A 21572-nucleotide genomic window follows, 5' to 3' on the forward strand; every position below is an offset into this window, starting at 1 on the left:
TAAAAGCCAACATTTAAGAAAAATAACTTGTCCTTAAAAAAGATTGCATCTAAGGTAAGAGCTTTACGTTTTTTTTTCTTTTTACAAGAGCTGTGGAGATTGAAGATTAAAACCCGACCCACGACAGTTATCACAACTCATAAATTTGACCCCCCCCCCCCCCCCCCCCCCAAAAAAAACAAACAAACAAAACAAAACAAAAAAACAATAAAACACACACACACACACACACACACACACACAAAAGAAAAAAACATTTTGGCTATACGACGTGTAAACTGCCAGAACGATTCACAGGAGAAAATCACAACAAACACAACAATAAGTTACATAAAATAATTAGAATAAATAAATAAATAAACATATGATGAAAAATATTGCAACAATCTTCAATAATAATAAAATATGTGCCAGCATTCAAAATTAAAACAATCTATGTTGACTTTTTAAGGCAGTTATACAGCGGGATTTGGATGTGTATGGAGGCTATTTCAGACTAGGCTTATCTGTATACTAAAGGCATTTATGGTTCTACTAAACAGGGAATGCTTCAGTCACTCTGTTTTTTCTTTTTTTTTCCCCCCTCTCTCTCCACCAAGACAAAGTTGATCATTTTTGTCTTTCACAAACAAAGCTACAGTGATAGAGCAATCACGGTCGGTGTATTCAAAAAAAGGCTTCTGATGAGGGAAAAAGGATTTCTGAGAATTTAAGACATTTCTTAGGTCTAGAAGCTATCATTGAGCACATGTGCTGTCCTAGAAAAATACCCTTTAACAGTCAAACTAACGCTTTGTACTCTTTTTTTTTTTTTCCTTGATAAACTAATTTGAGAAAGAAAATCTCAAAATAGGCCTATATGTAATTCAAATATAGAGAGAAGCATTCAACAATCACTGATTGGCATGGAAAAAGACACATCATTAAACACCACTTAAACATCAAACCGCCCTGCCTTTCATTGGCCTAAAGTTATGGCAGTGAGCATCACGAACTCTTTATTTTTTTTAACTCCAAAGCCACTTTTTTTTCTCTTTCTCCTTTTTTTTTTTTTTTTGAAATTCCCCTCCATCAAAGGCACGAGTTTTGTGTTGTCTTTAGCAGGCGGGGCGCACCGGCATTTGGAGCAGGATCACCTGCCTGTTCTCCGAGGGGTGGCACTTGTTTATGTGCCTGGTGAGCCCCGGCGAGCTGTAGAGAGTGGCGGGGCAGTATTTGCACGGGTAAATCTGGGAGGAGTGCATGAGGCGCAGGTGTCTCTCCTGGCCGGCCCTGCTGGTGAAACTCTCCCCGCACACCGGGCACAGCAGGCAGTCCACCGGGCTCAGATTGAGGGGGCTTTGGTTTGAGACTTCCTCTGAGGATGAGGAGGAGGAGGAGGAGGAGGAGGATGATGATGATGATGATGCTGAGGAGGAGGAGGAGGAGGAGGAGGATGGTACTGGAGCCTGCTCTGCCGCGCGGTCGCTGGTTTGAAACCCGTGCTCCTCCAGCACTTTCTTTTGCAAGGCCTGGTGTCCCATGATGTGTTTTCTTAGGTATGCCTGTCGCTTAAACCTCTTCCCGCAGAATTGGCAGTCATATGAGCCATCTTCAGAGCCCGACTCGGACAGACCTGGACTCGGGGTGTCTCTGTCGCTCATGTCTTTGGCTTCGTCGGAGACTGACTTGACACCTAGCGGTGGCATTTTGGCCATTTCAGGTTTGATGCCCTGTGCGGGTGGCATCGCAGGTGCGCCGGTGGTCCTGGGTTTGTGCCAGCGGCGGTGAGAGGCAAGGTTGGCAGGGCAGCTGAACATCTTATCACACTCGGGACACCGGTACTCGACCCTGACGATGCGGGAGCACTTGTGCTGAGCCAGGGAGAAAGGATCCGCGTACGCCTCCTTACACAGCTGACACACAAACTCCCCCAAAGGCTTGTTTCCTCCGGAGGACTGCGCCCTCGGCTTCATCTCCACCGGCCCCTCTTTGATTTTGAGACCGAGCACAGGAGAAGTCGTCACCTCGTCTTCAAAGTTGAGTTTTCTAATGGCTTTGGGTTTCTTGGGGGCGGGTTTAGATTTACGCTCTGGACCGTCAGCTGCGGGTCTTTTGGTGCCGACCCGGTTGCTTGGTGCCGGGAGGCTGCTGCTGGTGGTGCCGCTGCGGCTGCTGTTGCTGGTGCCGATTTTTAGGTCGACCGGGGCGTACAGGAGATGGTCCAGGCCGGAGAGGGAGGCAGGTGTCGGGAATGACTCGGCAGAAATAGGCGAGCCCAGATTGAAACTTCGCTCAAAATATCCCCTGTCGTGCTCCTTGCTGATGGGCCGGGTGGGGCTGTAGAGGGCTTGGCACACCGCCTCGGGGTTGCCGAACTGTGCCGGCTTCTCCAGTCTTGGCACCGGCGCGTCAGCTGCTGTGAAATCCGGCGATGCTGCGGCGCGGTCCGGACTGGACGCCACGGACATCGGCGGGGAGGGGTCCGCCTGGCTCGGCAAGGCGGCTGGGGTGGGTGGCTCCTGGAGGTCATCTTCGTCTGACCGAGTCCTGTAGGAAACATGTGCAGATTTCTTGTTTCTTTTTACCAGGAATCCTTTGGGCATCTTGGCGAGTTACAGCGGAAAGGCACTTCGGGGAGGTGGATGAAGTCTCGAGTATCCAGGTTTGTTAAAAATATGGCAACACTAGAAGCTTATGGGACTTTATCTCCTCAGTATATCGATCCTTCTGTTGCTGAAATGTTTTCGTCTCCAAGGCATAGCTCCACTCTTTTTATGCCGGAATGATGCTATTGTTCTCGCCCCCCCTGTTGCAGCATCCCCGACCAATCAGATGAAACCAAGATCCCAGTGGATTTGATTGTGGGAGGGCTCAGAGCCTGGGTTTGGTGGATTTCGTTGGAGGATGTGCAGATAGCTTAGCAGATGTACTGGCGGTTTATTACATTAATGTGTGCGCTCACCCCCCCTCCCCCGACAGAGGCACACGCCGGGACCCTCCTCTTTTTACGGTCTGATGGGCCCCTATACAAATGCACACGTGCCACGGCTTTGTGGCTCTCCTCTGGGGGGCCCGGAGCTGCCAAAAGGAAATGTCCGTCACTGCCACAATCATCACAATTTAGAATTAAAACGAGGATAAGTCAAGCTTGGTTAAATTCAAACCAAAAGCAGCAGTTTTACTCGATTTATGCTGTGATGTTGTTCAAAGAGACAACTCCCCTAATAGACAGCTATAAAACCATCCCTGCTGTCCAGATTCTCCGGGCTGTTTTTGCCTCCACATGTTGTTTATTTGTTACATCCAGCCTCTTTTACGCACGAACTTTACGCACAGTGCGCAGGCCTACCAACAAACTAAATTCCCCTGCTTTTATAGATCTTTATTTTATGATGTCTTAAATAAACACTGTAGAGGGAGTGCTTCTTTATTTTAGGGCACGTGTCTGTCTCGGTAGTTTAACTCGACATATAAATCAGACATCTCGCTGCATACATAAGTAATAAGAAGGCCCTCTGGTCTTTGTGCACAATAGCCACGTCTGCCCGTGCTTGGATATCCCTGTCTTTTTTTTTTTTTTTTTTTCGTTTGAAAGGCAAATTGACCTCTTAACTGTGAAACGGGTCTTACGGCCAATCTGGCCCACAGCTAGACGCGTGCTGGGCGGAATCAGTGCTCCAGACAAAGAAGGCCGCAGCCGAGGCTTGTGTTGCAAAATGCTGCACAGATATCCAAAGCTTAAAATGTTGCTGCACAGTCTGGAACTGATGTATGTACAAATGCAATATGTGCTCTCGATAGTTTTATTTGAAATTGATGAAAAAAGGAGCGTTCTGCTGAAAATACCCTTCAAGATTTAAGTTTGCATTGTCTTGGATCAAATAGTTATACAAGTAAAGATGTTGCATGATTCGTTATATCTTAATAATTTCTTAAAACTTCTAATTCTGCAGCCTCCTGTCTGTCTACAATCAACAACTGAGACAACTTTTTTTCCCCCCTCCCCGACAAATACTGTGGCCTATTTTCTTTACAGGCTCCCCTATGGTTTCTATGCTCACATATTGTATATTTGTCCGCTTTTTTCTCGTTATAATGGCTAAATGTAGGCTGCAGTGCGCCACTTGGCAGAGAGTGCATTCTTTTTCCTTTCAGTCGGGAGACCAGGGAGGAATTAATCTCCATCGTCGTACATTGTTCCCCTCATTTGCATAAAGCTGCAGTATGACCAAGTCAAATAATTACACAATCGGAGCTGAGCCGCAGGCCTGCGCCTTCTTTTCAATGGGCCTCTCTGTCCCGGTGCGTTCTCACCTGCCTCAAAGCACACCGTTATTTTGCTTATAGGGTTAAGTTACAGAAGTGCAAAAAAGCTTTAAAAAAGAAAGAAAGAAAGAAAGTTTTAGCTTGTTGAAAAGATTGAGGATGTCGTTTTAACACAGTGACTAAGTTTGAACATTTCTTTTTGAAACTATAGGCCTGTTCATCGAAAATCTATTTTTTTCTGTAGGCTAAAGTTTCACAGTGTGTGCATTGCTTTTTTTGAGCTTGTTTTCTTTCCCTGTGCTTCACTGACTCACCTACAAGTCATTTAGATTTTGATTGTCAGATATAAATGTTCTCCTCAAACCTCGTGTTGGCCTCCTCTGCTCTGTTACTTGTTGTTCTTTCAGTCTGCACATCTATTAGTCGTGGTTTGTTTGGGACTACAAGCTTTGATGGCATTTTAACGAGTTCCTCTTTCCCCCGCGATCATTTCTGTGGGGCGCGTGGGCCAGCGGTGCTGGCCTTGGCTCCACGGACGCATGCGCGTGTTTGCTCAGTGGCGCGTGCTGCCCTGCGCGGACGGGAAGCATAGGCGCCTAATTAGCATACAGCTGCAGCTGCTTTAATGCAGGCTCAGATACATCCTCCTAATGCTATAGGATTTAAAATGTTGCTTTCATTTTCTTCTCGCTTGCAGGCTGTTGTCAGTGTAGTTGTTGAGATTGAGGATAAAAGTTGAAAATATTAAGGTAAGTCATGGTTTAAAATGCTTGTAGGCCTATGTGATTTAAAACCACGTGTCTAAACATTAAGGCTTCATTTATCAAACTTTATCCAAATGTTAAAATTAGGCTTAAGCTGCATTAGGCCTGCTAGTTCATGGCTGAACTGTGTAACAAGAAGTTTGAGGTAAAGACTAATCCGTTTCTGAGCTTCTAGACTCAGAGCCCAGTTCTTACTTCATTGCACCACCTACAGGATGAAGCCTTAATGCTGAGGACACAGGATGAAAGTTTACCTCCAGTAACCAAAGCATTACATTCAAATCTGACCACACTTTCTGTCAAACATTAACCAAGGCTACCAAGGCAGCTGTGGGGCAGTTTGGTTATTTCACCATGATTTGATTACCCTTATTCTCACCATAGATGTACAGAAACCTCCTGTACTTCTCATGAATGATTGGCTCCATGTGTTTTGCCAAGCCAAGCCAATTTGAAGCTGCAGTGGGACATGACTGCAATTGGTGCTCACTACATGGCCACCTTCAATGCATTGTCAATCAATTATTGTAATGGATTAGCTGAGGTCCTATTCTTGCTGGTTGTAATCTGATAGAGGGCTCTTTCAGCACCATGGAGAGAGCCAGCGAGGGACCCAGATTTAATCAGGCTGGCTGTGGACACAGCACAGCCTCGGCTTCAGCCTTTGTCCCCGAACCGAGAGCAGGCAGGCACCGACAAGAGAACAATGACAGAACAAAAGTGCCAAAGTTTAATGAAGTGATTGGCTTTTAAATTGTTCAAAACAGATTTAAACCATTTATACTGAGAGAAAACAGCTTTAAGCTATTACATTATGTCTCAGTTCTCCTGTTTTCTCCTCTATCCCATTTTATTCTATTCTGTTCATTTGTGTCGTAGCAGTTTTGTTTATTATCTACCTGTTTATTAGCATGTATACTCTAATCTTTTAAATGATAGTAATACTTCTAAATTAGACTGCATATGCTGGTCATGGAATTATAAGCTTTTCCCCAGTGTACTATAATATATTTGTTGTCTCTAATAGAACAACATCCTAATGCTCTTTCAGGACAAAGATTGTCCCCGATGAAGGCATTAGGCCCTGGAAAAAATTACAAGATCACCACAGATCATCTATGTCCCTTTTACTAAATTTTCTTCAGTGATCATTTCCAAAGAAAAGACAAGTTTGTGGAACTTGAATCGACACCAGAGAGTCAGGGTATTTTCTGCTATAAGCAGAGAGAAAAAAAGTCAGTTTGTGCAGCATTTCAGCAGAGTGTCTGCCACCTGTTGAGTCTTTAAAAAAGTATTTTTTGTCTGAATTTTAAACTAAAAGAATGAATGTAGCTTTTTATAAGAATTTCTGCAGATTACAGATCACAGAAGTATCCACTAAACCCTCATACTTGTCCAAACCAGTTGATATCTGTGTCTTTCTGATGCTGAATGTGAATCAACTCACACTGAATGAAAGCTTAGATGCAAGCTAACCACTTGGTCTACTGTTGTTTGCGGCAAGATCCCGGTGACAATTTTACCAAAGTCAACTGTGGGCCACCATTTAGATCACACATCTATATTACCAATGACTGGTTTCTTACATAAGCCCTTTTAAACCATCTGGATGCAATCTCAGGGATGTCAACATGTCTCTGTGAAAAAGCAGTCAGCCTGCACCTGTAAAGAGCAACAACAGTAAAAGGCGGCGAGGTCTGTAGCTAGCTCCTGGAAAAGAATCAGACTGTAGCACCCAGAAGATCAATGGGGAAATTGCCTGTTTGGCCATGAGAGCAACACCGAGGTCACTGTCTAGACTTTAAAGTGTACTTTAGAAGGATACCCATGAGACCAGGTTACTGTGAAAAGCCCTGTAAAGTGGTATAGCTCCAAGCTTAAGACTAATGGACCTCAGTGTTGACTGGGAATGTCCCTGATGTCATCTGTACTTTTGACAATGATGCTGATGACTTTATGAGGATGAGGACAGATGTTTCTGGTCTTTTATGTCATTTCTGTAAATGCACTGTGAAGCCGGCTATTGAAATGATTATTTTGCTGTATATACTATATACTGCGTTGGATGTTTAGAGCGAGATTGTGATCATATCCACAGCAGAATAAGCAAGAGACAATTGCAATTGGTTGCTAATGATTTCAGGGAAAATCTTAGATTTTATTGGTTCTCAATATCTCTTGTGTGTGCACAGACATATGAACAAAGGCTTCAAAGGGACAACACATGAGGAAGGCATTTAAATGCCAGATTTTCTTTTCTTGTAGAGAGCCTCTTATTAAAAAGAGGTCTTCCTGCATATCAGGCGTATCAGTTGCTGGAGTCCCAGGGGCATGTTTAGCTCTAATTTACTCATCAAAAACATCAGAGTGTCTCTCAATAATCTCCGCAGTCCATTGGTTGTTTGGGGTGGAGTCCCCTGTCAGAAAGCATGCCCTGGAATGTTAAACACTAATTCACCTCTGAGCTGTGGAGGTGGATAAAGTGATTGTTCTATCTGGGAGCTGATTAAAACAGCTCTGGCCTGTTTCTCCCCTCTGCGTTCACCTCTGACGTCCATCACATTCATTTCTGTATTCATGAGCAGATGAGAAAGCGCAGGCAGAGCGGCTGCCGTATTACAGATAATAAGGCCAGCGGGCACCACATTCGCTGCCACAGGTTTCCCCCTGCCCCGGCTCATTCAATTACTTCACAAGAGTTCTCTGAGGCACAGCTGCACTATGGGGGTGAAGACCAGTAAATTGAGGTACATTCATGTGGACACGCACACACGCACACACACACACACACCTCACAGATACAAAGAAGTGGAGGAGGCACACACACTGTATCAAGAGAAGCCAGCATATAAAGGATCTTACCGACAGGCATTTGGTCCCAGTAGTCAATACATTTCTCACACAAGTAGACAACAAAAAAAGGTCCATCTTCTGTTGCTCACTGGCTCCCTGAAGATTGTAATGATATTGATAATGACTTCATGTAAGAAAAATGAAATCAGGGCCATTGCTCATAGACTCCATATATGAGGTCACCATTATCTTGATGAAAGTTTGGACAGCAGCTGTATCATCTAGGAGCATGAAAGATGGACTGTGGCAGACCTAATGGGCCTTATCCTTTATCTATTGACACACGGAGCTACACAGTGGTCATCTCTCTCATATAGCTTTAAACTATAAGTCAGCTTATCTCACTTATTCAGCTAAAGATGCATTAGACCAATGTGAAAATATCTGCTAAACACATAACATGGTAGTCCTGTTTCCTGATTAATATCTACAATGTTACATTTTGAAATAACAGCTTTAAATGTGTTGGTCCAGCGAGTGTTGTCTCTGTGGAGAGGTCTGGTTGCTGTCCATGGTGCTGAACTTCTGCCCTTGAGTTTACAGAGCATGCAGCTGCCTCTTTAGTGCCTTTAAAACGCACAGGGAAAGTGGTAAATAAGAGCTGGCGCCATTTCTGTGGCTTAGAGCCCGTAGTGATGAGAGCCAACCAACTGAGCATTCAGTTTATCTGTCACTGCTACTCTCAGATGTGATGCTAAAGTTTGTTTTTATAACATGATATTGATTTTTCTTTCTTTTTTTTCTTTTTTTTTTTTTTACAGCATTAGTAATGCTTATGCTTTTTATTTTAACATTTTTTAACATTCATGTCAACATAATTGTCAGAGTTGTCTTGTAACTGACATGTTTAATGCTATTTCTTTGCATATTTCAATAATTTTTGTTTCTGCTTTTGTTGTGGCTGTTGTCCACAGAGTCTAAGAAATGTATGGAGCATTGGAAAAAAAAATCTGGGGCTCAAGTATGTAAGTACATCCTTAACATTATATACATCAAGCAAAGTCCCTTTTCTTGACCTTTGATTTTGGAATGCCACATTTTCCAAACAAAGAATTCCCAGAATTGGCCCACTCTTCATTAGATGGCATAATTTGCATTCCCTTATAATTGTGCTGCTTCCTTGATTATTAAATGATCACCCTAATTAGGGAGCATAATAGGGTTAATCAGACTCTGCTCATCACACTTATTATTATTCCTTCAAAAATGAAGGAAAAAGATACAGTACTTGATTAATTATATCAGCCTCTTCATCAGCTGGGCTACCATTCCCCCCTCTGAAATTAATATCACGTTGTAAATGGAAGGAAGGAGCTGGCCGGACACAGACAGATGAAAGATTTCACTCAAATTAATTAAGCACTAATTATGCGGCGGGAGTTGGGAGCAGTTTGCATAATGAGCTCTATCAAAAGAGATCAGTCATGGAGAGGGGCTGTAGACTTTCTATACAGCCTTCAGATGATACACAGACACTACTGCACTGCATGAAGAGGGCTAGCAGAGAAGTGGGAAGAGGGTTAAAGCACTTTCAGGCTTGAGTCATGAGATTGAGGAGTGTTTTGTTTGGTTTCTCAACATGCTATGAACCGGAAGCTTCCTCACTTGGCATGTTTTGTGCCACGAATGTGGATTATTCCATTCTCACTTTAAGATATTACATCTGTCCTGGGGCTGTGTGTATGTGTGTGTTTTCTTTCAGCTTAAGTATCAGATAATGAATTCCCTACTCCAGCAAGAGGCAATAAGAACAGAATGTACCTTTAAATTCGAGCTAATCACAAACAACCTGCATCCACACTCCAGGGAGCTTTAAAGACCCTAATCACCTCCCACTCCAATTCTTGTGGTGTTCAGTTATTGTTGATCAGGGACTATACTGTGGCTATCTATTTAGACAATGGGAAAAGGGATTAAACAGACAGAAACTCTCTATGTCTTAATCGCCTGTTTAATCACAACCACTGTGTAGTGTATGGAGTTGAGTTACTTGAACTGATTTGTGCCTTAGCAGCGGCAATCATGCATAGGCTAATCAGGGTGCACAGCCCGGCACTGCCCTTCAAGGTCTCCGAGTGGAATTACAAAGACTATGATTAGTTAATCAAATGAAGAACCCAATGTCCTTTCTTTATTTGTGTATACACCTTATCTAAATGGAAATTGTATAGCTGAGGCACTTCCAGAAGGACACATCTACATGTGAATGATCCTCCTTGAGCCCTTGGCAGAATTACAGAATAAGATCTTTCACTCCCAGTCATCATGTTATGGCATTGTGGAGACTTTTACATGTCTGAATGATAATTGTTTTCAGTGTTCATGTGAATGATGCAATCACTCAGTCTGTTGTGAAGTAAATCAGGAAGCACTAGACAGCAACTCTTCAAATACACATGATGATGTGAGGCAGAATGTCAAGATTGTGTTATTTTGAGAGTAGAGAAAAGCACATAAATAAATAAAATAAACAGTGTAGAAGGCCAGTAGTCTAAATGGCACAGATAGTTCTCCTGTTATTCACTGTTCTAAAAAGTGGTTCTATATTGATATATTTTGGTACATCGCAACCCTAAACAGTTTATTATACCATTTTACAGGGTTAATTAGAACACATGTAACATTTGTACACTTCGCTGGCTTACCAGTTTGGCCAATGTTAGTTAGCATTAACATTAGCCAAGCTTCTTTCTTGAAATCGTCTTTTATTTTGCTGCTAGGTGACCCACTTTACATTTATTTAAATTAATGTTACAGGAGGCTTTCCAGTTAACTAACTGGTAAGTCTTGACTGACATTTAACTGAAATCTGATGTGCCGTCTATTCCACTTCACTGGCAATTCAAAGAACCCCATATATAACAGGGATTCTTTCCGTACAAATCTAATTTTGAACCTTTTTGTGGCAAAAAGTTCTTTAATTCCATATTACCCAAGGGTTCCTTAATAGGCCTTTTTTATGGGAGAGGTTTTGATTAGTAGCAGATAACAACACATTGATATGTCTCATATTACCAATGATGCCTCCTGAGAATATATTCTCCACATCACTCAAAAATGAATTACATTTAGATACATTCAGATTTTATTATAAAGTCATTTTTTTTAGCATCAAAGCAAACCTTTCTCTACCACACGTCCTTCTGTCATACATGCTGTTTGACATTGTGACGGTTGTTCCTAAAGAGAAAAGAATTTCCCTCCATTGCTTTGTGATAACTTCCTTCCAGGGGCAGCAGACTTGACCTGCTCACTCCTCCTAGAACCACCTCTATTATTTGTCAGTGACAGCAGCCCTTCGAAAGGCGGGGGCCTCCCCTGAAAGATACAGGGTCGTGGACATCCCAATCCATCTCTGTCTGCCAAGCGATTGATTGTGATTTAGTGAGCGAGGCAGGAGATGGTGGGGTTCCATTCTGATGAGCAATAGGTGGGAACCCTTTGACTCCCAGCACATGGCAAGCAGAGGCAGGGCTATGATGAGGGGTCAGAGGCAGCTGGTGGGGGTAACTGGGGTGGATCTGGGAGGTGGATGGAGGCAGTAGGGGGGTTGCGTGGATCACAAGATAGAAGGTGTCAGAGATCCAAGACAAAGCCCCCCAACCAACCGCCTGAGTCTATCACTTAGCCCATCCATCACCCGTCCAGCTTTGTGGTTAGCATAACAGTCGCTAGCTAATTGTTGTTCATCATCAGGGGTATAATGGAGATGACAGCGAATACAGAGTAGCTGCGACGCCATACTATAAGCACTAAAAGACCACATATAAGGGGGCTTTATGCCAGCTGGGTATAATAAGTGTGTATTTCCCTTTCTGGACCCCTGACTTAAATGTGAATGATGTTAGCATCTCAAATGAAGCCTCATATTAAAGGTTAACCTCTACCTCAGTGGTTCCTACCTTCATCAACACCACTGAAACTGAATATTACTTAACTATTAACACTATAAATATGGTTTTTCGGTTAATAATGGATGTTACTATATTTAATTCAAACAATATAACATTGTTACCTGGTTTGGTTAAGTTTGTATTCTACGTGTGTGCAGTGACAGATGATGGATGTTTCAACCATTTATCCATAACTTTAAAGGACCACGAAAGGCCTTCTCTAGAGTCAGTGTTTGGTTTGTCCTTTCTGGGCTACTGTAGAAACATGGAGGTGCAACATGGCAGCCTACGTGGAAGAGGACCCTCTCCCTATGTAGATATAAAGGGCTCATTCTAAGGTAATGAAAACACAGTGATTCTTATTTTCAGGTGATCATACACTAATGAAAACATACCTATGAATATTATATTCCATTTCTGCCAAGTCCGTTCCGCTAGATGCCATTAAATTCTACACACTGCATCTTTAAGCTAACTATTCCAACTGTTTATCCATCACTATGTTTTTTTCTTTTTACCATTTATCAGTTACTTTAATAATACTTTAATCTTTCTCTTTTAATCTTTCTCCATTTCTCTTAGCTATCTACTTTAATCATCTCTCCATACTTTTAAGTTAAGGATGAATGGTTGGAAGTTTAACTTCTCTGCTGGCTAGTTTTCATGCACTCTTAATATGTTTTTTTAATCAAATTGTAATTTTTCTATTTTATCAGATTAGTTGAGCTACCTCACAATCTTTCCACACACCCCTGACAACAGTGCAGAAGTATCCCATGGGTAAGTACCCCTGGTAGGGAATCACTGCTTGAGGAGATACAAGCAAGGTGATGCTTGTTTGAACTTCGGTTAATGGTTACACATGAGTGTATGATGGAGCTGGATGGATTCCTTGAAATAATCAGCTTCCTCAGTATTTAATTCTGAATGAAGCTACCATGAATCTAATGGGATTTTCCCCAATACTTCACTCTAAAAAACTCAGAGGGGATATCTGCCCTGATGAGAAGAATCAAATCTTGTCTGGTGTGAAGATGATATGCTTGATATCCTGTCAGCTGCTCTAATTTCCCAGTTCTCTTCTAAATAACTTAAGACAATCCCAGAAAAATATGCATAATACAAAATATCTGATGGCATATCAGAGGGAAATGGCTTATATTTGGTAAATAGAATCATCTTTAAATCTCAATAGTCAGGAACAGAGCTCAGAGAGAGTTATTTCTTCCCATTCTTGAGTGAGCTTTGTCTCCCAGTTCAGGTCTGGTGTTAGATACAAGCTGTCCTTGAAAGGATGTTAAACCCGGCCTCAGCCTCGCTTCACTGGGCTGTCTGGCAGCTTAACTCCATATTCAACCTGAGAGGCCTCATTAGGACCAAAACTTGAAATCAAAAGCCAGACTTTAGGGAGAATTGTTTGTGAAAATATGATTCTTTTATACTGCATATTTTATCATCTGTTTATTTCATATATCCAAAATATTTTAAAATAATGCATCTATTGCCTCAAACAAGTTACCAAACAGTTATTCAACTACATGCAACCTAAATATTGTGAGGGTAGCAGAGTGAACAAAGGCCAGTGCATTGTCAATCACTGGAAGTTGTGTCAGCCAGGTGAATGTGTAGCCAGTAACCTGATCTGCTGTTGACAGAACAGGGACAGGTGCTCCAGCCAAACTAATCCATACACGCATGCTAGACACAGGTCATCCATTAAGGTAGATTGATTCAAAGCTTTAAAAGACTACTCTTCGGCAATCCCAGGCCCGGCCTTACCTTTGCTGTTGCCATGATACCAAATTGCAGTGATTCAAGATGGCCTGCATTGGAAAGGGAAAGGAATGTTCAGTGTTTGTCCAGCTAATGCTAGAAACATTTTGTCACACAGGGGATGAGAGGACATTTCGGGAAATGAGCTCTAAAATATATCTGGGCGGTTTGTCATCTGAAGTATTAGATACACAAAAAGATATTTCAGCTTTATTTAACTGAAGTTTCTTACTGCAAGGAAATGATTGAGTTTATAGGAGAGAGGGAGGCTAGATAGCAGTGAATATGGAGTGGATGTGGGGGTGCTTATTGTCATAGCTTGCATGACCATCTCAGAAACTAGCCTCAAGTAAAAAAAAACAAAACAAAACATATAAACCAGTGTTCACTTTGATTCAGTGTTATTATCAAACCCACTCCCATATGGTCCCAAATGCCAAATAAAGGTTTTACAGGCAGAGGCCAGACATCTGCTGCCTTCTGATTGGTTGACAAGCCAGCAGTAGTCTCACCTGTTATCCACAGCCCAGTGCATGGTAAACACCCTCAGTCAGACCTGCGGGGAGAAGGAACCCATCTGGTCAGCAGCATTAACAACCAGCTCTTTAACAATGGCTTCCAGGAAAAGGAGAAGGGCACAACAGGCCATATCAGCCAATAAAAACAGGCTATGCATGACATTTAGCGCCTGATGCAGGGCTTAGCAGTATACAGGTTACCTACTGTCCTCACCAGCCAATAAAACAAAAGGCAATCTCACAGAGCCTGGGGGATGCTGTGTGTAAAACTGCCTGTTTCATTTGTTGATCTCATAATTTCTGTGTAAATATGCAGACGGAGCGTAAATGTAAAAAGCAAGAAGGGAATCATTGTCATGGTGCTTTCACATAAACATCAAGCCAATAGGCAATACCTTTAGTTATGGAAACACTACTATTCTCCCTTTTTCACAGCCATCCCAGTGCAAAGGTGTCAAAGACTGCTCTTTTTAAATGAAGAATGACTTGTTTTTTGGAGTGATATACAAAGAGAAACATAAAACAGATGAGAGGACAGAGAAACATTAGAGGATCCAGCTGTCAAAGTAACAGCAGAGCAACTGAAGACCGGTGAAGTGGTTATCTGACTAAACAGTGCCATCTTGTGTTTAATTGTTCAGCTCAGAAAACCTGGAAAGTGCAAATGACAGATGAAAAAGCAAAAATAATTGTAGTTGTACTAAAATTTCAACTTTGTATCCTTGTCCTTTGACTGCAGATTATGAACTATTTTCTATATATTTTGCACTTGCTAGTTTGGCACACTGTTCAGTCCTCTAAAGCAGCTTCCTATGAAACAGTGCTGCAGAAGAGTGCACATTAGCAACCCTCACCTACAAAATGCACTCTAACAGGTTAGGAAACAGGGGTAACTCTGCCTTATTGGATATTTGATGGGCTCTATTTTTACAACTGCCTCCACCTAGCATGCAAAGGATGGAGACAAAGTCTCTAAATGAGATCTAGAGAGTACAAAGAGGGATGTGAAGACAGAAAGCTTCGGGGTGGAGTTTGAACAGCAAGCAATGGGCTCTCTACAGCTGCTGGCACTAATGAGGATAATTACCCCAGTAATAACATTAGCCTATCTGAGGGAATGGAGGGGAAGGACAAGTGGTTGTGTTTGTGTGTGTGTGTGTGTGTATAAGTGCATGTGTGTGTTTGGGTGGGTATGCATGTGTGTGTACATGTGTGTGGCTGCTGTATGTGTGTGTGCGTGTGTATGGCCGTGCACTTGCCTTCCCTTGTATCTCACTCGGAGTCTCTCCCTCATTCCCTGAATCTCAATATCTCTTTGTTAGCCCACAATAATTGTATTTGGGCCTCATATCCGCCATATCAGATTCGAGTTTGTACAAGGTAATTAGCAGAGGAAGGGAAGCCTCCACACCAGGAGGACAAATGCCCCCATGACATCATTCTGGCTCCACTCAGGAGGGAAGGCTTTTTTTCTTCTCCCTCTCTCTCTTTCCTCCTCTTCATCTTTCTTGTCATCCAGCTGTCAAAAAAAAAAAAAGCAGTGAATAGGGGCAAAAATGTAGTGGCGAGCAAAAGTTGATGACATTGAAAAGGAGGAGGGTTGGGATTAAGAAGATAAAGAAATGAAGAGAGGAAAGGAGAGATAAAGGGGTGGAAAGTGATTTGAGATGAGATGGAGGGGCTGTGTTTTCGCCGCAGGCCTGTAATCTCCAATCAGCTTTGACTAACAGACAGCGGGGGAAAGTTCCTCAGCGTTAATGCAGCCTGCCATTCAGAAGGAGCCGGTGTATCCAGCTGGGAGTCGGGGGGATGAGGGGAGGATTAACTAGCACTCAGGTGGAGAGAGATGAAGAGAATCAGACGGGGACCCTGCGGATGGTCACACCCTCACTCGCTCCATCCATCACTTTTTTTTTTTTTTTTTTCCTGAGTGAATGATTGTAGGGCCTGCTGTATGTTTTCTAGGCTGGGTGGAGTGGTGAATGCAGGAGGAAGTGGAAAAAGCCTTATTTCAGGGGTGATTTGTATCTATGTTTCTGATTGTAAATTGTACCATTTATGTTTGATGTAATTGACCTAAATGCTTTGAGTCAACAGTTTTTTTTCCTCTTTCTGAGGCTTTATGAGTTGGGATATTACGTCCACTTGTGTTGAAATCTGAAACAACATCCAAATTTTTCCTGCACTCTGTGATAGCTTTGAGAGGACAGAGGAATAAAAAAAAATGTTAAAAGATCAAGTTAATTATTATGTATTTTTTTAATTTGCATTTTAAGAAATTACATAACATAATAATACTGGAGTTACAGAGCATAAAAAGAAAAAACATAAAGGAAAGAAAAGAAAAAATAGTAAATAAAATATCTGATTACATAAATATCAGTTCATAGGATATAAACTGATAAAGTTAAGTCAGAGAATATCATTATACCAATATAGGAATGACAGGGCACCATACACATACACACACACACACACACACACACACACACACACACACACACATACTTATATACAGCTGGGTGTGTGTGTACACATGCATACAGATATATTCACACACACATTCTTATGTATATACATATACAGAGAGAAAGATATCAATGCAGTTAATATCATATTATTATGTCTTAGTTATCACATCTAACAGGAGGATCATTAGAAATACTGTGTCTTGTATACTCATCCGTTCTCCCCATCTTTCTACAAAGATCTGAACTTGATTTCTAATTCTCATGGTTATTTTTTCCATTCCATATATTTCATTAACAAGATCCTTCCATTCGGAGTTAATTAAGTTATCATCTTTTCCTTGTAATTTACTTAATTATTGCTACCCTAATTAATAGAAACAAGTCAGAATCTTTCTTCTTGATATCTTCTGGTATTTTCCCCAGTAGTAGGACTAGTGGGTTTTTATTTAGAGAAATACCAATAGTAATAATAGAATTTTCCCAGAAGCCACTTATAGCTTCACATGTTTAAAATATATGACTGTGGTTCACTATCTGTATTTTCTTTATACTTACTTTGACTTTGGTATGTCTTATTTATAATCTTCCATGTGTATTATTTCCAATAGTTTGAGTGAGTGGTTTCATGTATGTTTTTGCACATTTGTTCTCAATCAGCTGGGGATATATTGCATAAGAGTTCATTTTCCCATTCATTTTTCACATTGGCATTAATTTGTTTATATCTTGATGGTGAAAAAATTTGTTTCGACCCCACAGTCATACATTTTAAGCATACATTTTATAAGTGGATTAATATCTTGAATTGATCTCCTTTTTTTAAAACATCAAAAAGTTAACTTGTCACTTGGAAGAATCTAAATAAATGAGAACTGGGTAGACCATATTGTGATGATAGCTGTTCTTTATCCCCAAACATAAACCTTTGGAAGCTCACATTCTGAGAGTCTGATCTGCTTTGTCAGGAGGGAAGTCTGGATCACTTCCCATTTCTTTAAAAAAACAAAACAAAAACTTCCCTCCAAAACCTAAGTGTAGCGGCTACCCATCTATTGTCTAGATTCTCGATGTATGATTTTTTTTTATATTTGGAGAAAGGCAGAACAGTTAGTGGTATATCTCCACAATTCAATCCATCTCTCTCCATCTTGTATGTGGGCCTAGTTAATTATTATCATACAATAAAAAAGAAAAAAAAAAGCTCTACACAGCAATTAACAATACTGCTTTATTATATTGCCATGAAACAGTAAGAAGGTCAGTGTAAGCAGACGTGATGTTTAATTAGCTATTTATCTTACAGTTGAGGGGGAGCTGTGACTGACAAACAAATTAAAAAAAACTAAATATTAGCAGATCCATTCATGTTAGTTCAAAGATAGTATTTTTTCCTTGTTGTCCAGTCTAAAATTACTTATAATTACTAAATTAATGCCAGGTAATCTCCAGACGCCAGCTGTCCATCACCACTGCCTTCCTCCAAATTATCAAAGGGCTCCTTTTCCTCCTCCACATGGCCTTTCATCACCTCCACCACTAGAGAGCGGATGAGAAAATGTTTGAGTAAGAATATACAGCAGCTTTATAAAATAATGAGTTTGCCATTCAATTAAGCTGCTGTAACTAAAAAAAAAAAATGTCTACAGTACAAAGCTGAGACACTCACCCTTTCTCAACACGGTCAGCTGTGCTGATGCAGATGTTTCTCCCAAGGCATTGTGGGAGACACACGAGTAAACCCCTGCATCAGAGACATGGAGACCCTGTATCTGGAGCCAGGTAGAGACGGTGTAGCGCTGGGGACCACCTCGAGCCTGAAAAAAGACCAGATGAAATGGTAAAAGATTATGTAAATCTATTGAAATGAGGGGTAAAAACAAAACAAGTGTATGAATCTTTCCATGTGAATTATGGTAAAAGTGTTCATGTTGCTGTGTGCTTAAAAAAGCTAAAGGGTACTAAAAAGTAGAAGCACATTAAATATTAATTCCTGCTTTTGTTGGCTAATTTTGCTTATGAGCTGTAATTATTTCTTGGCAAAACACACTCACTTCCTGCTTGTCTTGTCATCACTTTAAGATTGCCAGGAATTAGCAGAGATTCCAGGAAGTCACTGCTTCCAGTCAGGAAATAGTCCAGCACATAACCCCCATAAAACCACAACAAGATGTGTTGTTTTTTTTACACAACTAAATGAAGGGGATACAACGCCTTAAATAGGCAGCTTTAGTAGTGCTGGTAGGAGGATTTTGTTACTTGTAGACAGAACCAGACTAACTCTTTCCCCCTGCTTCAAGCCTTTATGCTAAGCTAAGCTAAATGGGCTGTTCACAGCACCCACTTCATATTTAACATACAGACATGAGAGCAGTATTAATCTTCCCATCTAACTTTCAGCAATATTTCCCAAAATCTCAAAGTATTCCTTTAATGAAACTTTCAGTGATAATAACTGAAGGTCTTATCAAACCTGGACAGATACGTGAGGATCGTCCCCTGGCAGATAATTGTCACTTCCTTTCTTTTTCCAGTTCAGGTTCGGAAGAGGGTACGCTGAGACCTCGCAGGTAAACACAATGTCGACCCCTGTGTAGTTGGACAGGTCTTTGGGGCCTCTGAGGATGCGGGGAACTGCAACAGAGGAATGGAGCACCTATGGTTAAATACTGGAACCTGTACAACTGTTCTCCTCCAACACAACTACGCTCATGCTTTGCAATCTATTAGCTTTCCTGGACTGGTAAGATTTGTTAGTAAAAGAGTGAAGTAACCAGAGAAGCAGGGTCCTCTCCTGGTGAACTTCAGGGTAGTGTTGCTGCGACTGGCGGCCTCTCTCAGCTGGCACACATTCGGATAGGTCCACCCATCTGAGCCACACACCGAGCCCTGATCCTGGCACACACATGTAGGTTCTGGCTGAGCCCTGCGTCCCCTCTTTGGTATTTTTCTTTGGCAGACCAGGCCGTCCCCACAGCGGCCATAAAACTTCTGAGCACCATCCGGATCACACTGCTGCCCCTCCACGTTTGCACACTGTTCACAGCACCCACAGTTGTCCTGCACCCAGCCTGCAGAGCATTTGTCTGGCACTCGGGGACAAAGGTTCTGATCACACTCCCCGCAACCCTCACCTTCCTCCCACAACCGCAGCCACCCACGGTGCTGGGGTGGAAGCCCAAGGGAAGTGTGCACCCATACACTCATGCATATGCAGACACACAAGCAAAGCCGAGCCATGCCGCTGACCTGTTTCAATACACACACAGTCAGAAACAAATGTCCTCCTGCAGTAACAGCTTAAGGGTGGGGTACACAGTAGAGCCAAAATCAGACTTTTAAATGGTCACAATCTGAACCAAATTCATGGGAGAAATGGCAGTCCTGGTATTCTGTTGTTCCCCCACAAACAAACAGTCACATGTTGTTCCTCCTCTGAGTTTTAAATGCTTCCTTCTGTCTCTTCTCGTCGGTCCTCTTCTGAATGCTTGGATTGGTATTTGTTATTATTACCATGTACCCCTGCTGAATTATTTTGCCATGTTGTTTTCCCCCCTTGAGATTTCTTCATCAGCTCCAAGACCTTTCGAACAAAGAGACAGCATTTGCAGTAAATGAAGCGGGCAAACTTCATCTCTTCTGTATCTGAGTCGTCTCATCTTTCTTTCCTCACAATTCTGCTGCCTTTCTTCATGTGCCAGTGTCTCTGGGCAGGGGAGGACTGGCAAATGGGCTTCAGAAATGGCACAGGATATGAAAGAATCCTGCTCAATCTGCACTTCATACAAATATAACGGAAAACAGCACCTGACTATATCAGCATAATTGTCTTGATATATATTTGACATGTATTATCAAGCATACAAGAATCTGTAGTTAAGAGGATGTACAAATATTAACTTTAAATGAAATACAACCGTCTTTCAGATGCTCTCTAGTGGAGTAGTGTGAAATTCCTGGGTTTGGAAACATTTTCTGATGATTTCATAAAATCTATGTGGGCGTGAGTACTGTACAAATGGAAAATAGCTGGCAGATTGTGGAAAAGGAAGCAATTGTTTTACAATGAACAGGTATGAGATGAATTGCTTCTTAGAAATAAGAATTTAACAAAATCAAGATTGTGTGTCTCTGACCTGTGAGTGTTTGTTGTGTGTATGTGTGTGTGTGTGTGTGTGTGTGTGTGTGTGTGTTTGTTCCATTGCGTGGCATTACCTCACCTATATTTGCACAGTGTTGCAATACTTGTACAGTCAGTCATTAACTGACAACACCATTTACCATTAAGCTAATAGAAAGTTCCCATATAGATTTAGATCAGATTATCCTTTCTAGATATTATTCAAATGGAATGGTCCATACATGGGGCTAGTCAGGAAAATATTGGTATTATTGTTATTTTTTTATTTTGTTTTCATTTCATTTTCAATTCATTCACAAGTTTCATTTACAAGTCTTATCTGTCTTTGTTTTTTAGATCATTTTTAACATGATATATATGTGTGTGTGTGTGTGTGTGTGTGTGCGTGTGCATCCAAGAAGTGCTGCATGGTCTATGTGATGAATTATTTGGAGATCTTGTGGGTATATAGGGAGGGTTTCATCAGTTTGGTTGTTATGAAATCAATAACAAAAAATCAATCGCAAACAAAATCACACTTCTTATCCAACTATGCCTTAAAGGGTAGGTTCACAATTTTTTAAGTCTGTCTTAAAATAATAGTCAGGTGCCCATATGAACAGGTTTTGCATATATATTATATTAATTCCTCTTGCTTAGACAGACCATTAGAAGATTCCTTCATAATGTGCTTTCAGTTTAAGTGATGGGGAACAAAATCCACAATCCTCATTTTGTGCAAATATATATACGTTTATCGGACGCCTACATTGGAATTCAACCATGTGAGGTAGTCAGATCAAGTGGATATCCTCCAAAGATACAGTCTTTTCAGTGCAGGATTCACTCTCTGTGTTTCATCAAACAGTGTTTCCTTGTTAAGTTGGAGTGGAGAAATAATAACAAAAAGATGGAAAATTTGCACTAAAAAGGAT

At 41.4% G+C, this 21572-nt stretch overlaps 2 protein-coding genes across 2 annotated transcripts; both read right to left on the reverse strand.

Annotated features, from left to right (window-relative positions):
• Window positions 1–1067: 1067 nt before the first annotated feature.
• Window positions 1068–4194, reverse strand: insm1b (insulinoma-associated 1b). The gene has a single exon (XM_067615299.1). It carries the CDS (start codon window positions 2583–2585, stop codon window positions 1098–1100), a length of 1488 nt encoding a protein of 495 aa, XP_067471400.1. The 5' UTR covers window positions 2586–4194; the 3' UTR covers window positions 1068–1097.
• Window positions 4195–13278: 9084 nt separating this feature from the next.
• LOC137199866 (kazal-type serine protease inhibitor domain-containing protein 1-like) lies at window positions 13279–19849 on the reverse strand. Its single transcript, XM_067614457.1, has 4 exons — window positions 19292–19849; window positions 18991–19151; window positions 18187–18334; window positions 13279–18056 (listed from the first exon to the last, which is right to left on the reverse strand). The coding sequence occupies exons 1-4, from the start codon at window positions 19755–19757 to the stop codon at window positions 17944–17946; spliced, it is 888 nt and encodes a 295-aa protein (XP_067470558.1). The 5' UTR covers window positions 19758–19849; the 3' UTR covers window positions 13279–17943.
• Between the last annotated feature and the right edge of the window lie 1723 nt (window positions 19850–21572).

The sequence above is a fragment of the Thunnus thynnus genome, chromosome 16 (assembly GCF_963924715.1).
Source record: "Thunnus thynnus chromosome 16, fThuThy2.1, whole genome shotgun sequence".
Lineage (NCBI taxonomy): Eukaryota > Metazoa > Chordata > Actinopteri > Scombriformes > Scombridae > Thunnus > Thunnus thynnus.